Raw genomic sequence first — 22988 nt, 5'->3', positions numbered from 1 at the left:
TGGCATCAAATTAAAAAAAAAAAAACTTCTGCATAGCAAAGGGATCAGTTAAAAATGTGAACAGGGAACCTATAGAATGAGAAAAGATCTTTGCTAGCTACTATTTTGACAGAGGATTAATATCTAGAATATATAAAGAACTCAAAAAACTTAACACCAAAAAAAGAAAAAAAACTAAACAAATTAATAAAGGGGCAAATAAATTAAACAAACTCTTCTCAAAAGGAGAAATACAAAGGACCAACTATAGATGAAAACACGTTCCACATCACTAGCAATTAAGGAAATGCAAATCAAAACTATACTGAGATTTCATGTCACACTAGTCAGAATGGCAGCCATCAAGAACACAAACAGTAATAAATACTGCAGATGATGTGGAGAAAAAGGAACACTTACACTGTCGGTGGGATCATAGATTAGTAAAACCACTGTGGAAATCAATATAGAAGTTCTTCAAAAGACTATATCAGCTATACCAGTCCTCAGTATTTATCCTGAAGAATTAAAGTCATCATGCTATAGTGAGACATTCATGGTCCTGTTTATAGCAGCACAGTTCACAATAGCCAAAATATGGAACCTGCCTAAGTGTCCAACAATGAATGAATGGATAAAGAAAATGTGGCATGCATACATAATGGAGTTTTAGTTAGCCATAAAAAAGAGAAAAGAAAGAAAAAGAAATTATGTCATTTGCAGGAAAATAGATGCAATTTGAGAACACTGTTGAGTAAAATAAACCTAACTCAGAAGGTCAAAGTTTGTATGTTTTCTCACATATGTGGAAACTAGAGAGGAAAAAGTAAAGGAAGGTGGGAGGGGAGGGCTCATGAAAATTGAAAGAAAATCAGTTGAGGAGAGGAAAGGGACCAGGGAGAGGGAGGAGGGAAGGGAAAGGGGAAAAGCTAGAGAATGGTATTGGTCAAATTATATTGTTATATTGTATGCATGTGCAAATATATAATGACAAATTCCACTATTATATACAACTATAATGCACTAATAAAAAACTTAGGAAAAAAGAGATAATGATAAATATCAGATTATTTCTGAAATTATTAAGAGGAGTTAGAGAACAGGATAAACTGAATGTTTGTTAATGCACATGTATGACACAAAAGCTATTTAATAATTGAGTCTCATAAACTTCTTGGAGACATAAATAAATTTTTAAAATTTGAAATAGAGAAAAGAGAATGATACAAAATTTCCAAATGTAAAAGAAAAGCCTGCTCATATATTTAAAAAATTAAAAGTAGTAGGCATCAAACTGCTAAGACAAAACTGAAATGCCTTTAGATCAGTTTAAAAGAATAATGTAAATTTTTGTTTTAAAACAAGATAATTTACAATTCAGTGAATTTTATATTTTTGATATTCAAGTACATATCAGAGGGTAGCATCAGTCAGAGACAGTGGCTGTTGGACAATTTGCACTCGTGTTCAAAAGGGCAGTCATTGCTCAGTTCCAATCGAGCTGTGTAGTCTAGATTTCAAGTATTCTGCTGCTAAATTTTTCTAGGAATTCTGGGATTTTATGGTTTATCTCTAAAATTTTAATATTTGGCCAAAAATATTAGAATGACATATGGGTAAAACAAAACACCTTGTTTGGCTGAATCTGGCCTATAGGCCAATTGTAAATTCTGTTGTAGATGGAATGGTATGTGAATTGCTCCTTTATTTGACCTTATTCTGTGATGGAGAATGTCTGGTGGGGGGTGCTTGATTATTATAGTACCTTTTCTAAAAATACAGGGAACCAATGTTAGAGATTGTTATTTTTATCTTTTAAAGTATTTATTTCCTAACGAGCTTAGGGAACTCTAAGGAATGCTAAACTAAATCTATAAGTAAGCAAGTCATTCCATACATTCCTGAATCAAATGCATTTAATACTCGTTATATATTTATAGTATGCAGATCTAATTTAATTATACTCCAAGAATTTGTTTTATGTTTCCAGTGTTGAACCATCAACAACTGACAACACTGTATGTTCTACTGGGGACATAATTTGCCCTGAGCATGATTTTTAATCTGAAAGTCCTTTTTAGGTTCTAACTCCAATGATCATTCCCTCTTTCTTAAAACTCTCTTCCCTTTTAGTTTTCGTTCTGACCTTGTTAGTTTCTCTGTGGGACCCCTATCTATTTACTCTGCAGTATAGTTCTCATCGAGGACTTTGTTCTTGTTTTTCTTCCCTTCCCTTCTCTCCCCTCCCTTCCTCATCTCTTTCCCCTTCTCCTTCCACTCTCCCAGATCTTACTTGTTTGTCCATAGCTATAGATATAATCTCTGTGCTGATCACTTTCAAATATTAACTTCCATTCTGGTCCCTCACCTAAGATCCTAAACTGAATACTCAGGAGCCACTAGTCGTAACATCTAAGTCTTAACTCCTCAGCTTTCTCCTGCCGACAAAACATAAATACAAATAAACAAATGCCCGATTACTGTTCCCTAGTCATCCAGGGCAGCAGCAGGAGCTTTGCAACTGTCCCCTCCAGTCTCCCTCAGTAGTCTTCCTGTGTTCTTATTTGTTTTCACTCCTAACATTTGAGGTCTTGACCTCATTTCCTTGGACCACAGTAATAAACTCCAGACTTTCTGATATTGCTTCTAAATTTACTCTTCATACTTTCATTAAAGTTATTCTGCCTCAAAAAACAGTGGGAACATGTCAGGTCTCTCCTCAAAAACCTCCGTGGCTATGTTCTACAAAAATCTCACACCTTACCAAGATGACTGAACTGCATTTTAATATCAAAAAGTGTTCTGCTTCCTCAGATGAATCTACCAATAAATGTGCTTCAGAAACACCAGGTTGAATTAGGTAAAGTGGGCTTCTTTAGTACTTTTAGAGCTGTTAAAATAATAATGTGTAGTAAGAATCTCTGCCATTTCCCAAATACACTTGATCAAGGCATCCTCCTATGGAGAAGTGACTACAAATAGCTTCTTGCCAAAAAAGCACTGCGCTGTCAAGCTTTTGGGCTTTGACTAATTCTATTCCCTCAGTTTATAACACCCTTCCCTCATTCTATCATCATTGAAAATCTACAGTTTCTTCTAGAATCAAAACAATATATCTCATAGCCAATCATACTGTAATATACTAAAATGCACTTTGGAATACATATTTCAACAAGGTCATATCTTCTTGCTTATTTGAACATCCAGAAATTAAAAGTTCATAGATATTTTTATAACAGCAGTGACAGTTCGACATTTTTTTGAGAATAAAAATGTTTTAAAACTACCCAAAAGATCTGAAAAAACCTAAAATTATTTCATGATTATCTTTTAAGAATAGAATTTCTGACAAATGAAGTATCTACCATGTCTGTATATGAATGTAGATGTGTAGACACTAGAAGAATATTCATTAACTAGTTTCCTGAGGAGTATATGACCTTCAATCAGGTTTCCAGGGTTCTTCAAGTGACAGAATATTTTCAGCACTACATGCTGCTGAATTTGCTGAATTGTGGTAGTTAGAACTGTATTTATGTCCTCTGTAAGAGTTTGTTGGGGTCACAGGTTGAGTGGGATTGAAAAAATAAATATATGCGTGTGTGTGTGTGTATATAAAGGGTCAATGAAATACTGTATGTGATGGCACTTTGAAAACTATAGAACCATATGATACTCATGCTGCCTTTGCAAGATTCTGCTCGAAAAATACTCCACAAGAAGGTCTCTTTGGTAGGTCCAGAGTTAAAACTCTCTCAGTGAATTCTCTACCAACTGTCTTATACAGAACTTGACTCAATAGTATCTCAGTGTTTTAGCAAGATTCTAGGACAGAGAAATTTACATTTAGTTACAGTATGCCTCATTCTCTCTTAAAAGCAAATTGTATATTATTTTTAGGTTGTGCTATATTTGGTGCCAAGAACAAAATATCCTAGAGTTTGACTAGGATTAGGAAAGGGTCATGAGAATCAGGATGTGCTAAGGGTAACTGATGGTACTGTAGACAATTCATGAAGAAGAAGATATAAATAATATCATACAAAGAGTACTTACTTCTAATGTAATTTGTGGGTTCATACGTACCAGTTTTTAATGCAAATATCAAGTCATCAAACTCCTGGGACTCTTCATCGGCTATCAGTGACCCCTGGCCATATCCTGCAGTAGGGAATGTAGCGCCATTTTGTGGACTAGTCTTCAAATCAGGGCTGGCCTGACTGGCTTGTTGGAAGGATGCTCTCTCCCAGTCAGGTGGCACCTTTTAAATTGGGGTAAGGGGAAAAAGAAACCATAATGTGAATGCATACACATTCATTTTGAAATGCATATTAACAATGTATTTCTACATTTCATTATGAAGACCTGGTGAAAGAGCTATTAAATTATTTTTAAGTGAAGACCTTTAGTTTTATCCTAAATCTTTAGGAAATCATGTCCTTCCTTTGCACCAATCTAATTTGGTGACTTAAAATAATTTCTGCATTAGAATTACATGTAGATTTCTATCCTGTCATGTGTAGAGAAAACTATTTTTTAATCCAATAAGAATATTTCATTATTTTTTAAAGATGTACAAATAAAATTCTTTTATGTATACATACCATATATACTAGGGACTAACTAATCCTTAATCTAAGATACATTTTAAATATAGTCGTTATCTATAAGGACACACTAAACTGAAAAAGAAAGTGTTTTCTAAACCTCTCCTTGTTTTCAGTTAAGTTATTAGGAAGAAAAGTTCTATCCTCAAATGTTTCGATATACTCACGTTCCTCTAGGTTACTGGTAAACAATTCCTTACTCCTTCCTTTCTGAGGCTTTCCTTCTCTGCCAGTCTTTTTAGAATGCCTCTGACAGTCCATCCTGGACAGCTGGATCAAGGCCAGCTCCAAGCCTCTGAGGAATTCGGAGCACACATTTAGCTATGCGGCTGTGCAACGCCCCAGTGAACACTCTAGCAGTGGCTCCCGCCCAGAAATTGGACTGTTGCAGCTGCTGCTTAACAGAATAAGATGGTTTTTTTTTTTTTTTTTTTTGTAATTTTTAAATTTGTTCTTTGTAGTTATACAGGACAATAGAATATATTTTGACATATTATACCTAAATGGAGTATAACTTCCCATTTTTGTGGTTGTACATGATGTAGAGTTATATTGTTCGTGTATTCATATATGACCATAGGAAAATTATGTCCGATTCATTCTGCTGTCTTTCCTGTTCTCATCCCCCCCTTCTCTTCATTCTCCTTTATCTAATCCAGTGAACTTCTATTCTTCCTTCTACCCCACTTACTGTGGGTTAGCATCCGCATATCAGAAAGAACATTTGACCTTTGGTTTTGGGGGACTGGCTTATTTCATTTAGTGTGATAGTCTCCAGTTCCACCCATTTACCGGCTAATACCATAATTTCCTTTTTCTTTATGGCTGAGTAATATTCCATTGTATATATGTGCCACATTTTCTTTATCCATTCATCTATTGAAGGGCACCTAAGTTGGTTTCATAGCTTAGCTATTGTGAATTGGGCTGCTATAAACATTGGTGTGGCTGTATAAATGTAGTATGCTGATTTTAAGTCCTTTGGGGATATGCTGAGGAGTAGGATAAGTGAGTCAAATGGTGGTTCCATTCCAATTTTTCTGAGGAATCTCCATACTGCTTTCCAGAGTGGTTGCACCAATTTGCAGTCCCACCAGCAATGTATGAGTGTACATTTTCTCCCACATCCTTGCCAACATTTATTGTTGCTTATATTCTTGATAACTGCCATCTGACTGGAGTGAAATGAAATCTTAGTTTTGATTTGTGTTTCTCCAATTGCTAGACGTATTGAATATTTTCTCATATATTTGTGGACAGATAGTATTTCTTCTTCTGTAAGCGTCTGTTCAGTTCCTTCATCACAAGGTTCTCCGAGAGACTGAAGAGTTCTTTAACTGAGAAAAGTGACCAGAGGACTTTAGAAATAATGAAGCCAGGCTTGGTGGTATATGCCTGCAATACCAGCAGCTTGGGAGGCTGAAATAGGAGGATCACAAGTTTGAGGCCTGTCTCAGCAAAACTTAGTGAGGCCTCAACTTAGTGAGGTCCTCAGCAACTTAGTGAGATTCTTCCTCAAAAAAAAAAAAAAAAAAAGGACTGGGGCTGTGTTTCAGCTCAGTGGTAAAGTGCCCCTGGGTTACATCCCCAGGACAAAAAAAAAAAGTCTCCTTAAAATTTTCCAATATGAAGCTGAACATCTTGACCAGCACTGTTCAAAAGAACTTTTTGCCATGACACAGTAATTTATATCTATGTTCCCCAACACCTAAAGCTACCAGACACATGGTTGTTAGGTACTTAAAATGTGGACAGGGTAAAAGATAAATTGAATCTTTAATGTTTTAACATTTTAGTTTAAATTAAAATAGCCACTTGTAGATAATGGCTATTTTATAAGACAGTTCATATCTAGACAAATGTTAGATTAACTAAGCATTCACAAAGACCAAAACAATGTTTTTGAAGATTCATTTCTTAACTGTTCATAATAAAAATGTTTTTATTGGTATCAATTTTGACAAAATAATTCTGTTTTAAGAACTTTTGGGATACATAAATGGTACTGGATTTCCAAATATTTAAAGGTATAGACATCTCAATTTTGAAATATTATACTTGAACTTACTCATCTTATAGCTAAAATTTGTACCCTTTGATCAAAATAACCTCCTGTTTTTTATACCCTCAGCCCTGGCACTCACCTTTTTACTGTTTCCTTATTATTAGTTAATAATTCTTTACATGAAATTTTCTGTTTCAAACTAACATGTATATTAACATATATATAATACATATATGTGTGTGTATAAATATACATATATATGTATATCTATCATTATGTATATATATAATTTGACTTGTGTTCATTTACCTTAATTTTAATGTGACATGAATAAAATTACTTACCACATTGCCATGGAGGACAAAAAAGGTTTCTGGGAAGGTAGATCATCTATCTACCTATTTATCTATCTATCTCCATCCTATTACTTGATCGATCAACTATTTTCCTTACAAACAAATGTATCTTGGTTTCCTGATATTTTGCAGGATTCAAAGACAAATGCTATTCTCCTTGGCTACCTCATACAGAGAAGGCACTATGTGCTACATGAGGAATGATAGCCGAGCCCATCTCAGGCCCTGCAGACATTGTCATGGATGTGTACCATCTCTTCCTGGCCAAATGTATCCAGGTTTGCCTTAAAATCTGAGCAGCGGTCCCCATGCTATGGGCTGCACTAATGATATGTTAGTGGCAATGTGATTCAGACCAGGAAATCAAACTGATGTGGATAGAAAGCAGAGAGCTGCAGGAGGTAGATTTTATAAAGGAAATCCTGGCTGGATTTTCCAGTAGAGCCACAGAAGCACTCTTCTGAGTGTTTATTCTAAAACATTTTCTGATCTTTAAGGTGAAAGGAGTTTCAGCTTATTTTCTTTTTGCTGGGTGTTGGGATTGAAGTAGTGAGCTGAATGGGTGAAGGAGAGAAACTGTAAAAAGTATTTTTAGGAGGAATTGTATTTTATAAACTCTTTCTTAAGAAGACTCACTCACTGCCATGTCAAATTTTAAAAAGATTTTGAAGAAGGAGATGTCAAATTTTGCTCTCTTTGATTTCCAAGTATAAATTACTAGTTAGTATAGCTCATAGCAAAAGAAGAAGAAGAATTAGGCAACAATTATGTTACTACCACAGTAAGGAAAGAAAGGACTACAGAGCAGAGGATGTCAATAGGTAAAGGATATAAAAGTGATGGAGCATCATTTATCTTATACTTTTTTTGACATGGGAAGCTTTCAAAGAGCGGGGAGGAGCATACCTCTTCCATAGCACTGATGAGATTCTGGGTGGACTTGCTGATTTCTCCCCCAGCAGGAGGCATTCCACTCCCTGGGGTGAAGAAGGCTGTGCTGGGTCCTGGGTGGCCATTCATTTCCACTGTGTAGCTGGCCTTCATAGGGCAACAAGTTTGGTTGTGTAGAATGAAATAGACCACAAAAACATAAAGTCCCTGCAAGAGGAAAAGATATTAATATGTCAAAGGAAGTCCTGCCATCCCAGTGGCAAATAAACACATATGCACGCAGAACTGATTTTCTACAAATGTTCTCCAAATTCTACCAATAGCCAAGAATGCTAGAACATGTTAGCAGTCTAGCTAGAGGCCACTGTAAATCCAAATGCTACAAAACGTTCATCAATGTCCTTTAGGAGAACTCACCTTTCACTGATAAACCATCTTTTTATTTTGGTTAAAACATAAGCCCTACTAATACATGAAAGTAGAATGGCAGAAGTATTTCTAATTAGCTCTGTACATTTCACTTTAGAAAGCAAACCTCTTGGCATGGTTAGGACTCGCCTCCGCAGGTTTCCAGGGACTCAAATGGGAGTGCTTCCAAAATGTAAAGCTATCCTACTGAGGGTGAAAGTTCTGGAAGACCTGAGAGATCCAGAGGTGTTCCAGGTCCAAATGCAATTGCTGGAAGCCCTGCTTAGCCTGCACGTATCTCAAATCCCTTAGAGCAACAAGTTAAGCAAGGCCATGCTTCAGCAGAAGGCTCTGGAATCTTCAGATTTTCCCAAGGTTATGATATAGCTCCTGCTCATCCAAGTTCCAGACCAAGTTGATGCTTCAGTCCCTGGCTGAGTGGCAGCACCAGTGGCAGAAGCCAGGAATGCTCAAACTTGAGAAAGCCATGCATCCCCTCCAATTAGGCCCTCAGAGGAAGTGAAGCCAGTTTCCAGCCAATGTGACTGACTGGGACTCGGATGTAGAGATTAGGTTGTGGCAAGAGCTGCCTTGGGTCTAGCTTGTTTTAAACTGCTGTAACATCTATAAAAGAGGTAGGGGAAAAGTTATTTGGGGATCTCTGCCTTGCCCTGAGTCTTGATGAGTACTTCTCATTCCAAGGTTGTTAATGAAAGAATAAAGTTGTAAATAAGGAAGGAAAAAAAAAAAAAAAAAAAAGAAAGAAAGAAAGAAAGCAAACCTTTTACCTTCTATAAAATGACCATCTTTTCCCATCTATCTCACTTTCCTTTTCTCTTTTTCTCTCTCCCAGTAAAGTGGTCAAAGTGAGAATACCAAATATTCCACTCACGTTATAAATATCTGGAAGGTTAGTATTAACCAAGCCTCTTGACACCCTTTGTGTGTCTCACCTACTTACCTTATTTGGAAATACAATAACTGGGTAGGGACTCAGGAATTCATTGGGTTGCTTAATATTTAGCATGACTTGCTTCTCAGTACATGTTATGTAAGGATAATAAAGCTATCTTGTGCATTCTTCGAGAGCTGCTAGCCCTTTAAATTCTTTCACAATCTGATCAAACTCTTGACAATGACTCTGTTGACGTCACAGATAGCAGCTCACATTCTGCATTTGTGTTCTAGACATTCCACACACTGGTTCTCCTTCATGATTTCTACAAGGGATCTACTGTATACTTGTAATGGTGCTTCTATAAAGCTTGGTAATTTTGACCTTTACACTCAGCCAATAAATGTGTTCAATTGTGCCTTTTGTATCTTCATCCTGGTGTTTTAAGTTTTGGATGCAGACTTCTTAAATTAATCCATAAAGATACATTCAAGACATGCAGCTAATTAACAACTAAAGAGTTAACATCAAGATTTTTCAAAAAACATGAATAAATATCAATCTGTACTCTCCATGGTTGCTAATATTTCTAGGAGTGTAGAAGCAACAATATACTTGTGGGTCTGAACCCCCAATACCCCCATTTGGGGAACTCAACCCAGGGACTTGCATATGCTAAGCACGTGCTCTACCACTGAGTTATATCCCCAGTACCATGAGCCTGAAACTTTTATCTATGGGTAAATAGTAAAAAGTCTATTAGAAAACACCCAAGGCCTAAGAATTGTCAATAATTTTATGTAAAATGAAATTGGAGGACAGTCCACAAGGTATGCATACTAGCATTTGATCTCTGCTGCCATTTCTGGAATATTGTGATAATTTAAGGCTTTCTCTCCTTTCTATCAGAATAATCCCTTCTTGGGTTGACAGCTAGTCTGCATAATTAAATTAAAATCAATGGTGTATCTGCTAAAACTATTTTAAAAAGCAATTTCTCTCAGCACCATATAAGCATTTATTTCCCTTTGTATTAGGAAGGATATTTGTATTATTTAGGAAATAAATTTCATTTGGAAACAATGTTAATATTCTAAGTTATGTAGGGTAAGTGAATTAGCTTCATGTCCCAGTGATATTGCATTAGCAGAAGCAAATCTTCCTGAAAACACTGATACACATCCAAAATTTTTCTTGTACGACTAACTTTTCACATGGCTATGACCTAATTGCATTGGCCACAGCAATAGACAAAACAGGAAAAAATTTAAACTGTCAGCCTTAAAAACTGTGCAAATGTTACTGATTTATTTCAGGATTTCTCTAAGTGCTGTGAAGTGATAGGGTAAAAGTTGGATCAGGAAATAAAACCCATGCTTTAAAATTCATCTCTAAGGACCCATTTGTTAAAATTGTACATTCTCTCTCGTTTGTTTTTATATCTAGCCTTTTGTGCTTCAGGAAAGGAACTGCCTGCTGAAAATAACTTGCATGTGAAAACTTTATTTTTTTTTTCTTAAAAGCATAGAAATACACAGTAAATATTTTGAAACTTTTAGATGTGCCCCAGGAAACACACACACTGTTAAACTGGAAAGGAAAGAATGTTTAAATGCAGATTGTATGGCATGTGCCTGTGTCCAGCCCAGCCTGGGCAAATATAGAAAAAGGACCTTCATTATCCAAAGTACTCAGCTGTGGAGGTTTCTGACCTCAGACTAAAAACAAGTTCCCATTCCAAATACTACAATGTTAGACCTCGAGCTCCCTTTTGTATGGTGATCTGGAAAGGAATTCTAAGAGAGAATCTAGAGTCTTGTTCTGTCCAATATTGCTGATCACCTTCTATGTGCTTCATCAGGCACTGAGAAACAGGGAAAAGACATTTGGTTCCTGCTCTCTAGCTGCTCACGAATACAACAATGTCCTATCAAGTAACAGGTTAACTGTTTTAGAAGCAGAACATATATAATCCTATTTCTTATCACGTGAAGATTTACAAGGAAAAGAATTCTTTCTGTGTACTGCTCTTTTACTTTGTTGGTTCTCCTATTATAATCATGAAATGTTTTCAAAAGGCTTTAGATTATATCTGGATTGATCCTCATCATGGTCAATTTGATATTTCTTTTTATCTTTTTTTTTTTTTTTTCTTTCAGTACTGGAGGGCCTTGAACATGCTAGGCGAGTGCTCAACCACTGAGGTATATCCCCAGATTTTTTTTTTTTTTTTTTTTTTTCTTTTAAGACAGGGTCTCCATAAATTGCCAGGCTGGTTTTGAACTGAACTTGCTATCCTTTTGCCTCAGCCTTACGAGTAGCTTAGAGTACAGGCTTGTGCCATCACACCTGGCAATTCTGCATTTCTTTTGAATTGGAAATTTAAACTATTAGCCAACATTCAATGAAACACAAATGAAATCCTAATAGTCTAAAGGCTTACAAACATCCTTCAAAAAAAAGCATAGAAGATTCTGGTTGCCATCTCAATAATTTCTCTCAGTTCCATACTACCATGGCACAAATTTAACATAAAGTGGTGTCAGGGGAGAAGTGGTTAAAGCAGGAAGGTGATTCACCTGGGTTTTACATTTCTGAGATCATTTCACAAGTTCTTCAAGGCTTAGCAGTTCCTAGTGAGGGATGCCCAGGTTTAAGATGAGCTTTCCTAATCAGTTGCTTCCTTCAGACACATTCAGAAAAAAATGGTATCTCCATTGGAATTAGGTTTTCTGCAGCTTGAAGATTACAAAATTGGGATTTACAAAACAGAGAGCCAGGGTAATTCCTATTAAACTGCAAACTTCTAGAAAGTAAGAAATCATGTCCAATTTGCTGTATTGTATTTTTTGTATTTATGGTACGGTCTCCAGCATGAAGGTGGAGCTTAAGACATATTTGTTAAGAGACAATAGTTTTAAATTTTCATCAGTGAGACAAAGTAGAAGAGGTGAGGACAGACAGGTCGGAGGCATATGTTGGTTTTGGTCCTCTAATGCTTTTGAAACTATAGCCAGATTTTTCAGGAGTTGTTCAATACAACTTTTGGATCAGCTCAGTCTTTCTATTTCACATGTCACGTGTGCCAGGACTCTTCATGGGAGAATGAAGCCTCTGCTCATGGCCAGGTCTCTGCTCCTCTGGGGAGTGTCTCTCTGGAGGTGGGGTGGCTGTGTGCTGAGCCCTCCCTTGGGCGACTTCCTGGCTGTCTCTGGCTCTTCTACTGGGGCTGGATTTGTAGACTGCAGCTACACCTTCTTTTGGCCTTGCCCTCCCCTTGGCTGACACTCCTGGGCATTCTCCATGGTCCCTTGTTTTTGGCTTCCAACTGCTCTTGTGCTGCTGACCTGCCGCTATTGTGCATCACCAGTGACTTAGCAGCAAAGGCAATGGATCTCATCCCAAAGGCAAACTTGAAAAGACAAATGCAGTGTTTCTGCGTTTGTATTTCTTTTTAGGCTTGAGAGAAGTAGGAATTTCATCTTCAATTGCTTCATTTTTTAAAACTGTGCTCAGGTTCTTTATTTAAAGTTACTTTTGTTACTATCTTATTTGTCATAAGAATCCCACCTGTGCATTAAATATACAAAGAAAGGAAACAAGTGGGTTCACCTTGGTAGTTGTTGGTTAGTAAGCACAACTGGAACACTTAGAAATCTCTGGGAGCAAATGCTGCTCAAGTAATTTTTGAAAAGATTTTGAATGGAATAAATAATTACCTACTATTCACCTCAAATTATGTCAAGTTTTTCTGTCATTCCTTACTAACTTAAGGAAAAGATAATATATCTAAATAGATAACTTATCTAATCAGAATTAGTAAAGTCAAAACAGAAATCTGCTGGCTTTAGTCATGTAGATGACTAAATATGTGGGTAGCAGCAGGTCTTAAGATTTTAGGTTTAAAAAGGTGTCTATTCTAAAATGTTGTAATTCCTAGGAACATTTTGATAGGTTTTTTTTGTCATAAACAGTGTACAGACAACATATTCTCCCTTTTATACAACCAAGGTTTCTATGTGTAATTTAAGAATATATTTCTCTGTGTTGCTTGTGGGCATGAGAACTATTTGATCAGAGTTCCCATTGTGATAAATATTCATGATAACAATGAGGTCATGCCTCAGTAACCTCACTACCAGATGACATGGCCCTGTACTTCAGCCTTTCCTTTCCAGCCTTGGTTACAGAATTTCATCTCTGAGTTTCTCCATGTTCTCCATGTTTCTGAAGGTTTCAAAGTGTGGAGCACCAATCAGTCATGATGCTACTTATCAGGTGTCAGAGTTCTCCATCAAGATAGAAGGCACTGCAAATCAAGTTTTTTAAAAGTCACAGAAATACAAACTTCTAACTCCAGAAACTTACTGCTTTGAAAATTCCTAGAATAGAAAATTTTCTGAAGTACAAATCAAGTTGGGTGGAAAGACTGAGGGGTTGAGGAGACTGGAGGTTCAACAGTACTGAGATGGGACTAAAGAATGTAGAAGAGATTAGAAATCTGAGAATAATTTTTTAAAAGTTAATAAAGAGGAGAAAAGAACTGAACTATTGTAAGCTTTGAATGAGAAAAACTACTAAAATTATAATTTAAGATTGTACAGGTATTTTAAAGTTGTACAGGTATTGTAAAACATGGTTTTTAATCAGCATTCTTTAAATTGCCTTTTTGAAAACAAGGTTTTAGAAATTAGTGTTCAGGCCAGGTATAGTGGTTTACACCCTTAGTGTGACTCTAGGAGACTGAGACAGGAGGATTACAAGTTCAAGGTCAGTCTCAGCAACTTAGTGAAACCCCAAATAAAAAAATAAAAGAAAGGCTGGATATATGGCTCAGCAGTAAAGCACCCCTGGGTTCAATTCCCAGTACCAAAATAAATAAATAAATAAATAAATTAGTGTTCAGATATCCTACTGAATCATTCTATGGAAAGTTAAATTGTTTGGATAGTGGTCAGGTGACCCAGGAACAGTGTCCATGATGATGATGATGAGAGGAGAAAACTGGATGACACTGTGCCAACAGAAATGAGATACGACTTTATCATGGAAGCTAAACTAAATTTTGTACATGTTTGAAGTGAAACTATGTAAGATATTTTAAGTACCAGAGTGGAGATGAGGAGAGGAGGCAAGATTAGAGATTAAGTGAGGAAAGTAGCTGTGCAGTGGTGAAAGCCAAAGACACATGGACGTGTGTGTGTGTGCGCGTGCGCGTGTGTGTGTGGGGGGTGGGGTTGGAAGACACTCTATGGAGAACAAAGCTGAGTGCTCAGGATTAAATACAGCTGGAGGACATGAACAAGAAGAATGATCAGAGAAGTAAACAAGAAGCAACCAACTTGTCCAGCAAGTCAGATAAAAGGACAGCCACAATTATATCAGGGCAGCCAAGAGAAGATTCTGTTCTAGGAGGATGAGGTGGCCTGCATTGTCAAGAGCAGACATCAATGAGAAAGAGAAAGAAGAGTTTGTTCATTTCAGAGGCAACTGATCCATATGGAAAAAACACAATTACAACAGAGAGAATGATGAGAATAGACTGAAATATATAGTATGTGGCAGTGTCAAGGAAAAGGTACTTGGAGGTTAGGAGAGTAACCTGACTCAGGACATCAGAGCACCCAGTTTGGTAACTGTTGACACTTTGTGGGAATGTTTTGCTCCTTCTGCCTCACCCACTTTGATTGTGAGTTTTCTTATTTAGAGCAAAAGACTGTGTAACCCAGAGTTCAATTCCTTTAAATTACAAACTGAGTCAAGTGCTCCATCTGAAGAGAAATACTGAGTCACACTGAATATCTTGTGTTCTCTGCCATGCAAGACCAATGTGGGTGTGCCTTCCTGTAAATTTCAACGTCACATCCGACACCAGCATCTCTTCTGGAGAGGCACAATTTTGATATTCCTGATTTCTTCCTGTTCACAAGCTGCTGAAGGCAGTTAGCTAAAGATGCATATACTGAACTCCTAAAACTTTTATGTTGCTTTTAAAAGGAAAAAAAAAAAAAAAAAAAAGAAGAAGATCTAGCACTCTTTCAGGCAAGTACTGATTTCATCATAATGAAAATTAAACATCAAAGATGATCTAAATGGTTTTGTTTTAGAAACATTCTCATATGAATCAATTATACACAATGATATGGACCATGTAGACTTTGGTAGAAATATGGACCTCCACAGTTACCACACTGAAACACACAGGTATAAATTAGGCACTGGGAAAATAAGAAGTTTATCACTACAACACCAACCGAGGCTTCCCAGAATTTTGCCAGTTTGGACTTCAAAATTTTTTCTAATCTAGGAATTCTTAAAGCAGGGGAATCCTGGGGTCAGAAGTTTGTATTATTGCAACTTTAAGAAAACTTAATTTGCAATTCTTTCTAAATGTTTTTTTGGGTATCACAGTCCTTGGAATCTTTGCATTGGTAGAGTTCAGAAAATATAGTATCTAATTAGAAATAAATAATAATTCCAGATATTAAGAATTAGAATGCATGTTGTGAAAAAATTATGTTACTGTTTTCATATGCTCTTTTATGATTATTAGCTTGTAGTATCAAGTCATTGAAGATCTTTTGGTTGCAATTTTCTTATTAAGGAAATAATACTAGGATTTCTGTGTTGACAGTATGGAATAATGCAAATAAATAAAAAATAAAATAATAAAGCAAAACTCTAAAAATCTATGGATATTTTAATTTAAAAAAATAAAAATTTAAGACTAGGTGTTAGGTCGGAATTGGGGTGACTATATGACGGAGAGTGGAGCAACTGAGGCAAAGGGCAGTACGCCACACCGCGACCAATCAAACGAGTAGGAAAACTCCACTGACCCTTACCTCCATCTGTCACTCATCAGGACCCCCGCCCTTTCCGACCTATAAAGACCCTCAGCAGCCAGGGCCACATGCGATTTTCTCTGGCTCCATACCCTGACCTGTAGTGGGGTGCGGGGGGCGTGGGCAGCTGGGAATTTCGCCGGAGAGCCAAATTCCAATAAAGCTTGCTTGGGCTGCTTTCTGTCGGATTTTATTTGACCACTAGCTGTGCCCCCAAGCTTACACTAGGAACAATGGTGCATGCCTGTAATTCCAGTCACTTAGGAGGCTGAAATAGGAGGATTGAGAATTTGAGGCCAGTCTCAGCAATTTAGCAAGGCCCTAAGCAACTTAGTGAGGTCCTGTCTCAAAATTAAAAATAAAAAGATCTGGGAATGTGTCTCAGAAGCAAAATGTCCCTGGGTTTAATCCCTGGTACCAAAAAAAAAAAAAACAAAAAAAAACAAAAAAACTAAGATCATATTTATTGTGGAAGAAGGGCGAAAAAAAAAAATAACAGAGAAACCAAACCAAAAAAATGTTTAGGCCAAATCTTAACACTCAATATTGGATGTAAACTTCCTTGAAACTACAATTTCTAGAAACTCCCCCCCCCAACCCATTAATTATGTAAGGAAATGTTTTCATATGTAAGCAGTTTTTTGGAATAAGAGCCGAAGGTTAGATTTATAGTTGGGTAACTGCTAGGGTAACCTCAGATTCTAGTTTGCCTGTGAACATTCTGGTTGGCTTGGGATTTTGGGTTTAGTCTATTGACTCAGCATTTTTATTAACATCACCTTCTTTTGTAACAGTGTCCACTTTATGCTTTGAATATAGTGCTTGCTGCTCTGCCACTGCAACTTAGATTTAAAATGGACATGTTTCTTTCTCTTTCTCTCCCTGCTCCTCCCTAATCTCTCCCCCTTCCCAATCTCAGGGGGAAATAGGATTACCTTTCTTCCCCATCCCAGGCAGCCTTTTCTGTCCCTTTACACTCCCACCATAAGAGGGAAGTAATCCAGACTTTGGGGGTGGGACCAGAAGATCTCAGGAATGATTATCTCGCAAATTAACAAGTGAATTACAACTCTAACAGAGAACACTTGAAATGTAGCCTTTGAGTCACCTCTTTGAAACCTCCTGTTCCTGCTGATGGGCAGAATCACAGCCTTTGGGACAGGAGTCTCCTGTATTTCTCCTTTGTGAGCAAAGTAACAAACCTTCTTTTTCCTTTTTCTCAAGACTGTCCTCCATATTGGATTGGCACTGGGGACAAGGACCAAGCTTTTGGCAACACTTTCATGCTACTGGAGATGACCGTGTATGACCATGGCAAACTAGCAAATGCTCACTGAGGCCCTGGCATTTTAAAAGCAGAGCTGCCAACTTCATTTTTATGAAAATCAGTTTTCACCCAGCTCTCTTACATGAGGATGATGTGCAATTTAAATTGTCTCCTATCTTTGGGGCATTCATCAAGTTAATGTGTAATAGCTGAGTGTCCCAGGGGATATGCACTACAGGCCAGACAGGCAGTGAACAGCGTGTCCTGCCTTCAGAGTGTAACAGGGGTTCACTTGATTTTTTGACTGTATCCCCTGTGTCTTTGAAACTCACCTGGTTTTTTTTTTCTTTTTCCCAACATTTTCCCTGACCTCCCTGATCTTCTTTTCCCTAAACTTCTCCTCCCTGATCTTCTTTTTCCTAAACTTCTCCTCCCTGATCTTTTCCCTAAACTTCTCCTCCCTGATCTTCTTTTCCCTAAACTCCTCCTTGATCTCCCTAAACTTCTCCTTCCTGATCTTCTTTTCCCTAAACTTCTCCTCCTTGATCTCCCTAAACTTCTCCTCCCTGATCTTCTTTTTCCTAAACTTCTCCTCCCTGATCTTTTCCCTAAACTTCTCCTCCCTGATCTTCTTTTCCCTAAACTTCTCCTCCCTGATCTTTTCCCTAACCTTCTCCTTCCTAATCTCTCCTCTCTAATCTCATTTTCTCTGAATCACCTCTTTAAAAACTCCCTGTACCCCATGATGGGCAGAATCAGTCTTCAGGACAGCAGTCCCCTGTGTTTCTCCTTTGCTAGCAAAGCAATAAACCTTTTTTCTTTTTCTCAAAACCGTGTCCTTGTTTCTGCATTGGCATCAGGGACAAGGACTGAGCTTTCAGCAACAAGAACATTTTATGCCCACTCATCTGTCTAAGGCTTGGAGGCTACCAGAAGCTCCTCTGCTCCCCAGACTTCAGACCACTGCTTGCAGAGGAAATCAGTAAAGGAAGATGGGTCCAGTGAGAAGGCCTTGCCAAATTTAGTGACGTCCTTCCAAATATTTTATCTTTCTTTGAGAAAATGTCACTGTATACTATTCTTTAAAAGTTTGTGTTTACTGTGTGGATCCTGTGATTGATAAAATGAAGTAAGAGATTTGGTGTCTGTTTCAAACAGCTTATGCTGGTGTTCAAAAGATGAGGCACATAAATGTAGTCCTGAGCCCAGAATGCCTACCGTGAGGTTGGTCTCGCTCTCAAATTTCTTTCTCAGCAGAAATTTTAAACTTTGTAAAAAGCGGCATGTAGGACTATATCACTGGCTAAATATTTGGTAGTACCTCTTTTATGTACCATGACCTCAAATCAATTGTTTCCCTTTTTAAAAATTTTTTTAAATAGAGTATTTCTTTTCCTTAGACCAAGATAAACACAAAGTCAGCGAGACAGGCATTATATTGCTTTATATTTGGAGTCTTAGGACATTATGCATTATCTGTTAATCTTTAAGAAAATAGAGTGATCAATTCTTGTAATTGATAGTTTAACAACAACAACAAAAAAAAATCTAAGGATTTTGGTCCGTTTTCTTCATTGAAAATTGCCAGTCTCTTGTAAGAACAGGATTTAAAGTCAGTTATTTTGGAAATGAATCTCAGTTCTGCTGCTTGCTAAACATGCTTATATTGAGCAATACTTTCTATGAATCTCAGTTTTTCATTAGGAAAATGGGAATATAAATACCAATTATGTCAATGTACCTTTTGGGGGCTCAAATAAAATAAAGGTAAGATACATATTTGCAGGTTGTAAACCTGCTTCGTAAAGATAAGGTGATATTGTTTTTACGGCTAAAAGAATTTGCACAAAGTTGACCTCATTCTTTATGTGGTGGATTTATTTCCTTATACTTCATCGCATTCCTGCCAGTCAAGGGGGCCGTTGCTTCTGAGAAACAAGGAAGCACCAGAAGGCCAAGCAGATCTTGATATTTAAATGCATTACACGGCTAGGAACCACCTCTTTCCCAGAACTGGGAGAGAAAGCAAAGCAAGGCACTGCGCTGCGTAAGTGTGATTCTGAATACAGTTCTTGACCCTCTCTCTTCCTTAAGGCACTGGCAGCTCTTTTCCTTCACATAGGTCGAGTCATTTTGCAAGAGAGAGGTGGGGGGAGGTGGTAATGCTTCAGCGGTTCCGCAACACCTTCAGAGTACAGAACAGAGTCTGTAACCCACTAAAAAGCCTTTTGTGGTGTGGTTCACATTTGTCACCACCACTTCTGCATCAGACTCCACTCTTGGGGTACTGAACCACCTGCCACACTCATTTCCTCCATATGGGCTTCATTTCCTTGGGTTTGCCCTGTGGACTTGCTGTTGCCTCTCCTCATCTTCCTCCCCTGACCCAGCTGGTCCTGCTTTAACTGGTTCTGTCTCAGCTTCTCTAGGATGCCGGGATGTTTCTCTGGCCATCCCACCATCCTGTACTGGGTTAGGAAACCTGATCCCTAATCCCAGAGCTCTAGCCTTTTACAGCACTTACTTTGTTACTGTTTTTTCAAACACTGGGTATTGAAGGGTGGGGGGGCTCTACCACTGAGCTACCTAAGAGCCCAGCCCCTTTCCCAGCACTTGTTCTGTTGCCTCCTAACTGCCAAGTTGCCAGCTGCTCTCCTGCATCACACCACAGTGCATCAACTTCAAGCAAGAAAACTGGACTTCTTCACCTTTGTTAAGTACAGCAGAAAGCCCTGGAAATACTAAGATTCTCATAAGTAGTTGTTGAGATGAGTGAACATATGAAGTTCAAAAAGCCTATACTACAAAGCCTAGAAAAATGAGGGCAAGAAAATCTGGGATCCCTATCCAAAGAGCTCCTAGGTTTTAAGCACTCACTTTTCACTAAGAAACGGGTTTAACTGTGTCATCTGGCACCTTGTCCTTATGATATCTTCTCAGGAAACTTGGAGGTCTTAAATTGGAGTGCTATCTTTGGCAGTTTTCCATGACAGATCCTAAGTAAATAAGGTATATAATCACAATGTTTTTTAAGAGGAAAAAAGTCAAATTTTATTAATTACAACGTGAAATCTATGATACATTCTAAATAAATAAGTAGCAAATGTAAGGCCAACACTTAAGTGTGATTCCTCCTCAAGAACATAATGTTGTGTTTCTTTGGATTAATCTCTCCTCTCTGATTATAATCACAGATTTTTATAGGTGCTAAATTGAAATTAAAAAAACACCTATAAGTGAAGGGGATGGAAGGTATATTACCAGACAGGAAATAAAAGCTGAATTCTATATGTGAGTGTGTGTTTAAAGCCCTGAGGAGTATATGTAAAATTATGTCATATTTTACTATTTTTTTAATTTAAACAATTTTAATTTAAGTATATAAGGCAATTGCTGTGTCTAAAAAAAGAAAATTTTCTGAAATTAAATTCCAAACTCCAAATTTTGGTTTCCTTAATGTAGTTTTGTAAGTCTTTCAAGCACAGAGTGGTTTATATCTTGACCTTAAATTTCACCACCCTCATTAAAGAATGTATATTCTGCAAAATTATGCTAATGTAGGCTGTAATTTTTAGGACAAATAAAAATGTGAAATTTATATGACAAACAATATCCCCATGTTTTCTGAAAAAAAGTCTTTTAAATGCAAGGAAACATTCTAGATTTGTATAAAAAAATGTTCATACAGTTAATAAAAACAATACGTTAATATTTATTTAGTGAGTCTGTGTCACCATGGCAAAAGGCATGAGGCACTTTGTATGGAGTGAAGACCACAATGCCTGCACATAAAGAAGTAGTGACCATTCCTGCAAGAACCATGACACAGGCCAAACACATAGATGTGAAATTAATAGGTTTGAGATACTAGTATTTAGATCTTTCTCATTTAATAAATCTTTAGTGTTTGAAGCTGAAGTTAGTGGTATAATGGACATTTACCTTTTTTTATTTAAAGGTAGCTATAATTTAGGGAAGGAACATCTTCTTGACGCTATAAGTAGTTATTGCTTACTTGATTGTAGGCACACACATTTTTTTTTCTTTGGGTACCAGGGATTGAACCCAGGGGCACTTAACCACTGAGACACATCCCCAGCCCTTTTTATATTATTTAAAGACAGGGTCTTGCTAAGTTGCTGAGGCTGGCTTTGAACTTGCGATCCTCCTGCCTCAGCTTCCTGAGCCATTGGGATTACAGGTGTGTGCCACCATACTTGGCAGGTACATACTTTTAGTATGTTGTGTGATTGTACAACCACTGAACAAAAATCCAAAACATTAAGTGCTGAATTTGAAAAATACCCAATTATTATAGTAATAGATCAGGTTAGTGGGAGTCCCAAATATATAAGAAGCAGCGCAAATAAATAGGAAAGGTGGATTTTATCTCATTACATTTCTCTAAGTGCCATGCACCATAACAGGGACTTTGTAATCATTGTTTGTTGTTTAAATCTTCCAACAATTCTATTAATTATTATCATCCTTCCTCTTATGAGCCTTCAGAGGGGCTTGGAACTTCCAGGAGAGTGCTTCCTTAAGAGCGTGATTTTCCTTAGCAGGCTTGGAAACCTGAGTGTGGAGTGGCTGAAGTACAGGGGGTTTTGCTTCTTTTATATTTGAGTAATAAATTAGCTCAGATTAATGACCGAGTGGGACAAGTTCAGGACGGGACTAGAGGCGTGTGTACAGAAGTAGTGTTAGTGGAGGTGGGAAATGATCCAGATAGGTCATTTACAGATAGTGATGTCACTAAGATGGTCTGAGACACTTGTGATGACCCCCTTCTCCTTCCTCCTGTAGACCCAAATCCAACTCATCAAAAGCCAAGTGAATTTCATCTCTAAAATCTCGCTTGAACCTTTAATTTGTCTTTAGTTACTCTGCTAACATGCTAGACAAAATCACCATCATCTCACACCTTCACCCAGACAATAATCTCTATATCACTGCTCTCCTTACCCCCTCTCCTGCAATAAGTCTGTAACAGAAGATGTAACTCCATTCACTAGGTCATCTATTGATTGCTAGCCATTTTTTTGAGGACAAAGGCCTGAATCCTAACATGTGTGCCGCTGTGTGAGCTGGGTTCCAGCCATCTTTCCTAGGCCATCATTGACACCCTCCTCATCCAAATCCAGCTACCCTAATTCTCAGTTCAAGTTCCCCACCTTGAGGCCTTTGCAAATTGATTTATTAAATCATTCATGAATGTTTATTACACAGGCAGGGTGGCCAGGTACTGAGAGTGCTGTCCTCTTTGCCTGGAATCATCTTTGAGGACAGATACTCCTGCTTGGGCCTGGTGATCTCGCTCCTCACCGGTCCTCCATGTTAAATGGCGTCCTTCTCTTTCTGCTTCCACAGCACCCTGTAGGGTTCTCTTGTAGAACTTATCAGTTTGTTACAAAGCATGTGTGATGACTTTATTCAAATCCGCCACCCACAGTAGAACACAGCCTGTGATTCACGCATTCTGTTTGTGATCATTCCTGTTGTTACTTTGTTGAACCCTCAAAACCTAATGCAGTCATTTACTTAATAAATGCCTTTGAATAATAAATGATGAGAATCAACCTGTTGAAGTCTTTTCAAAAATAACCTAAACTCTGATTCATAAATGTACTATGAAACTCAAATGTAACCACAAAACTCAAATTTTTCTGAAATTCTGAAAGGCCTTCTAATTTAGGCCACATTGATATCAATGTAAGTAGTTAAAGTCAACACTA

General features: G+C 37.5%; 1 protein-coding gene across 1 annotated transcript in view; it reads right to left on the bottom strand.

Annotated features, from left to right (window-relative positions):
* Adgrv1 (adhesion G protein-coupled receptor V1) overlaps positions 1–22988 on the bottom strand; it is a 583921-nt gene that overhangs the window by 6619 nt on the left and 554314 nt on the right. The window contains exons 88-89 of the mRNA XM_047556631.1: positions 7854–8045; positions 4066–4240 (exon numbers count right to left, since the gene is read on the bottom strand). Of these exons, the coding sequence (XP_047412587.1) occupies positions 4066–4240; positions 7854–8045 (367 nt within the window). The remainder of the gene's footprint in view (positions 1–4065; positions 4241–7853; positions 8046–22988) is intronic.

This window comes from Sciurus carolinensis, chromosome 6 (assembly GCF_902686445.1).
Source record: "Sciurus carolinensis chromosome 6, mSciCar1.2, whole genome shotgun sequence".
NCBI lineage: Eukaryota > Metazoa > Chordata > Mammalia > Rodentia > Sciuridae > Sciurus > Sciurus carolinensis.
The sequence above is the reverse complement of the archived record's forward strand: the minus strand, read 5'-3'. Positions and strand labels throughout refer to the sequence as shown.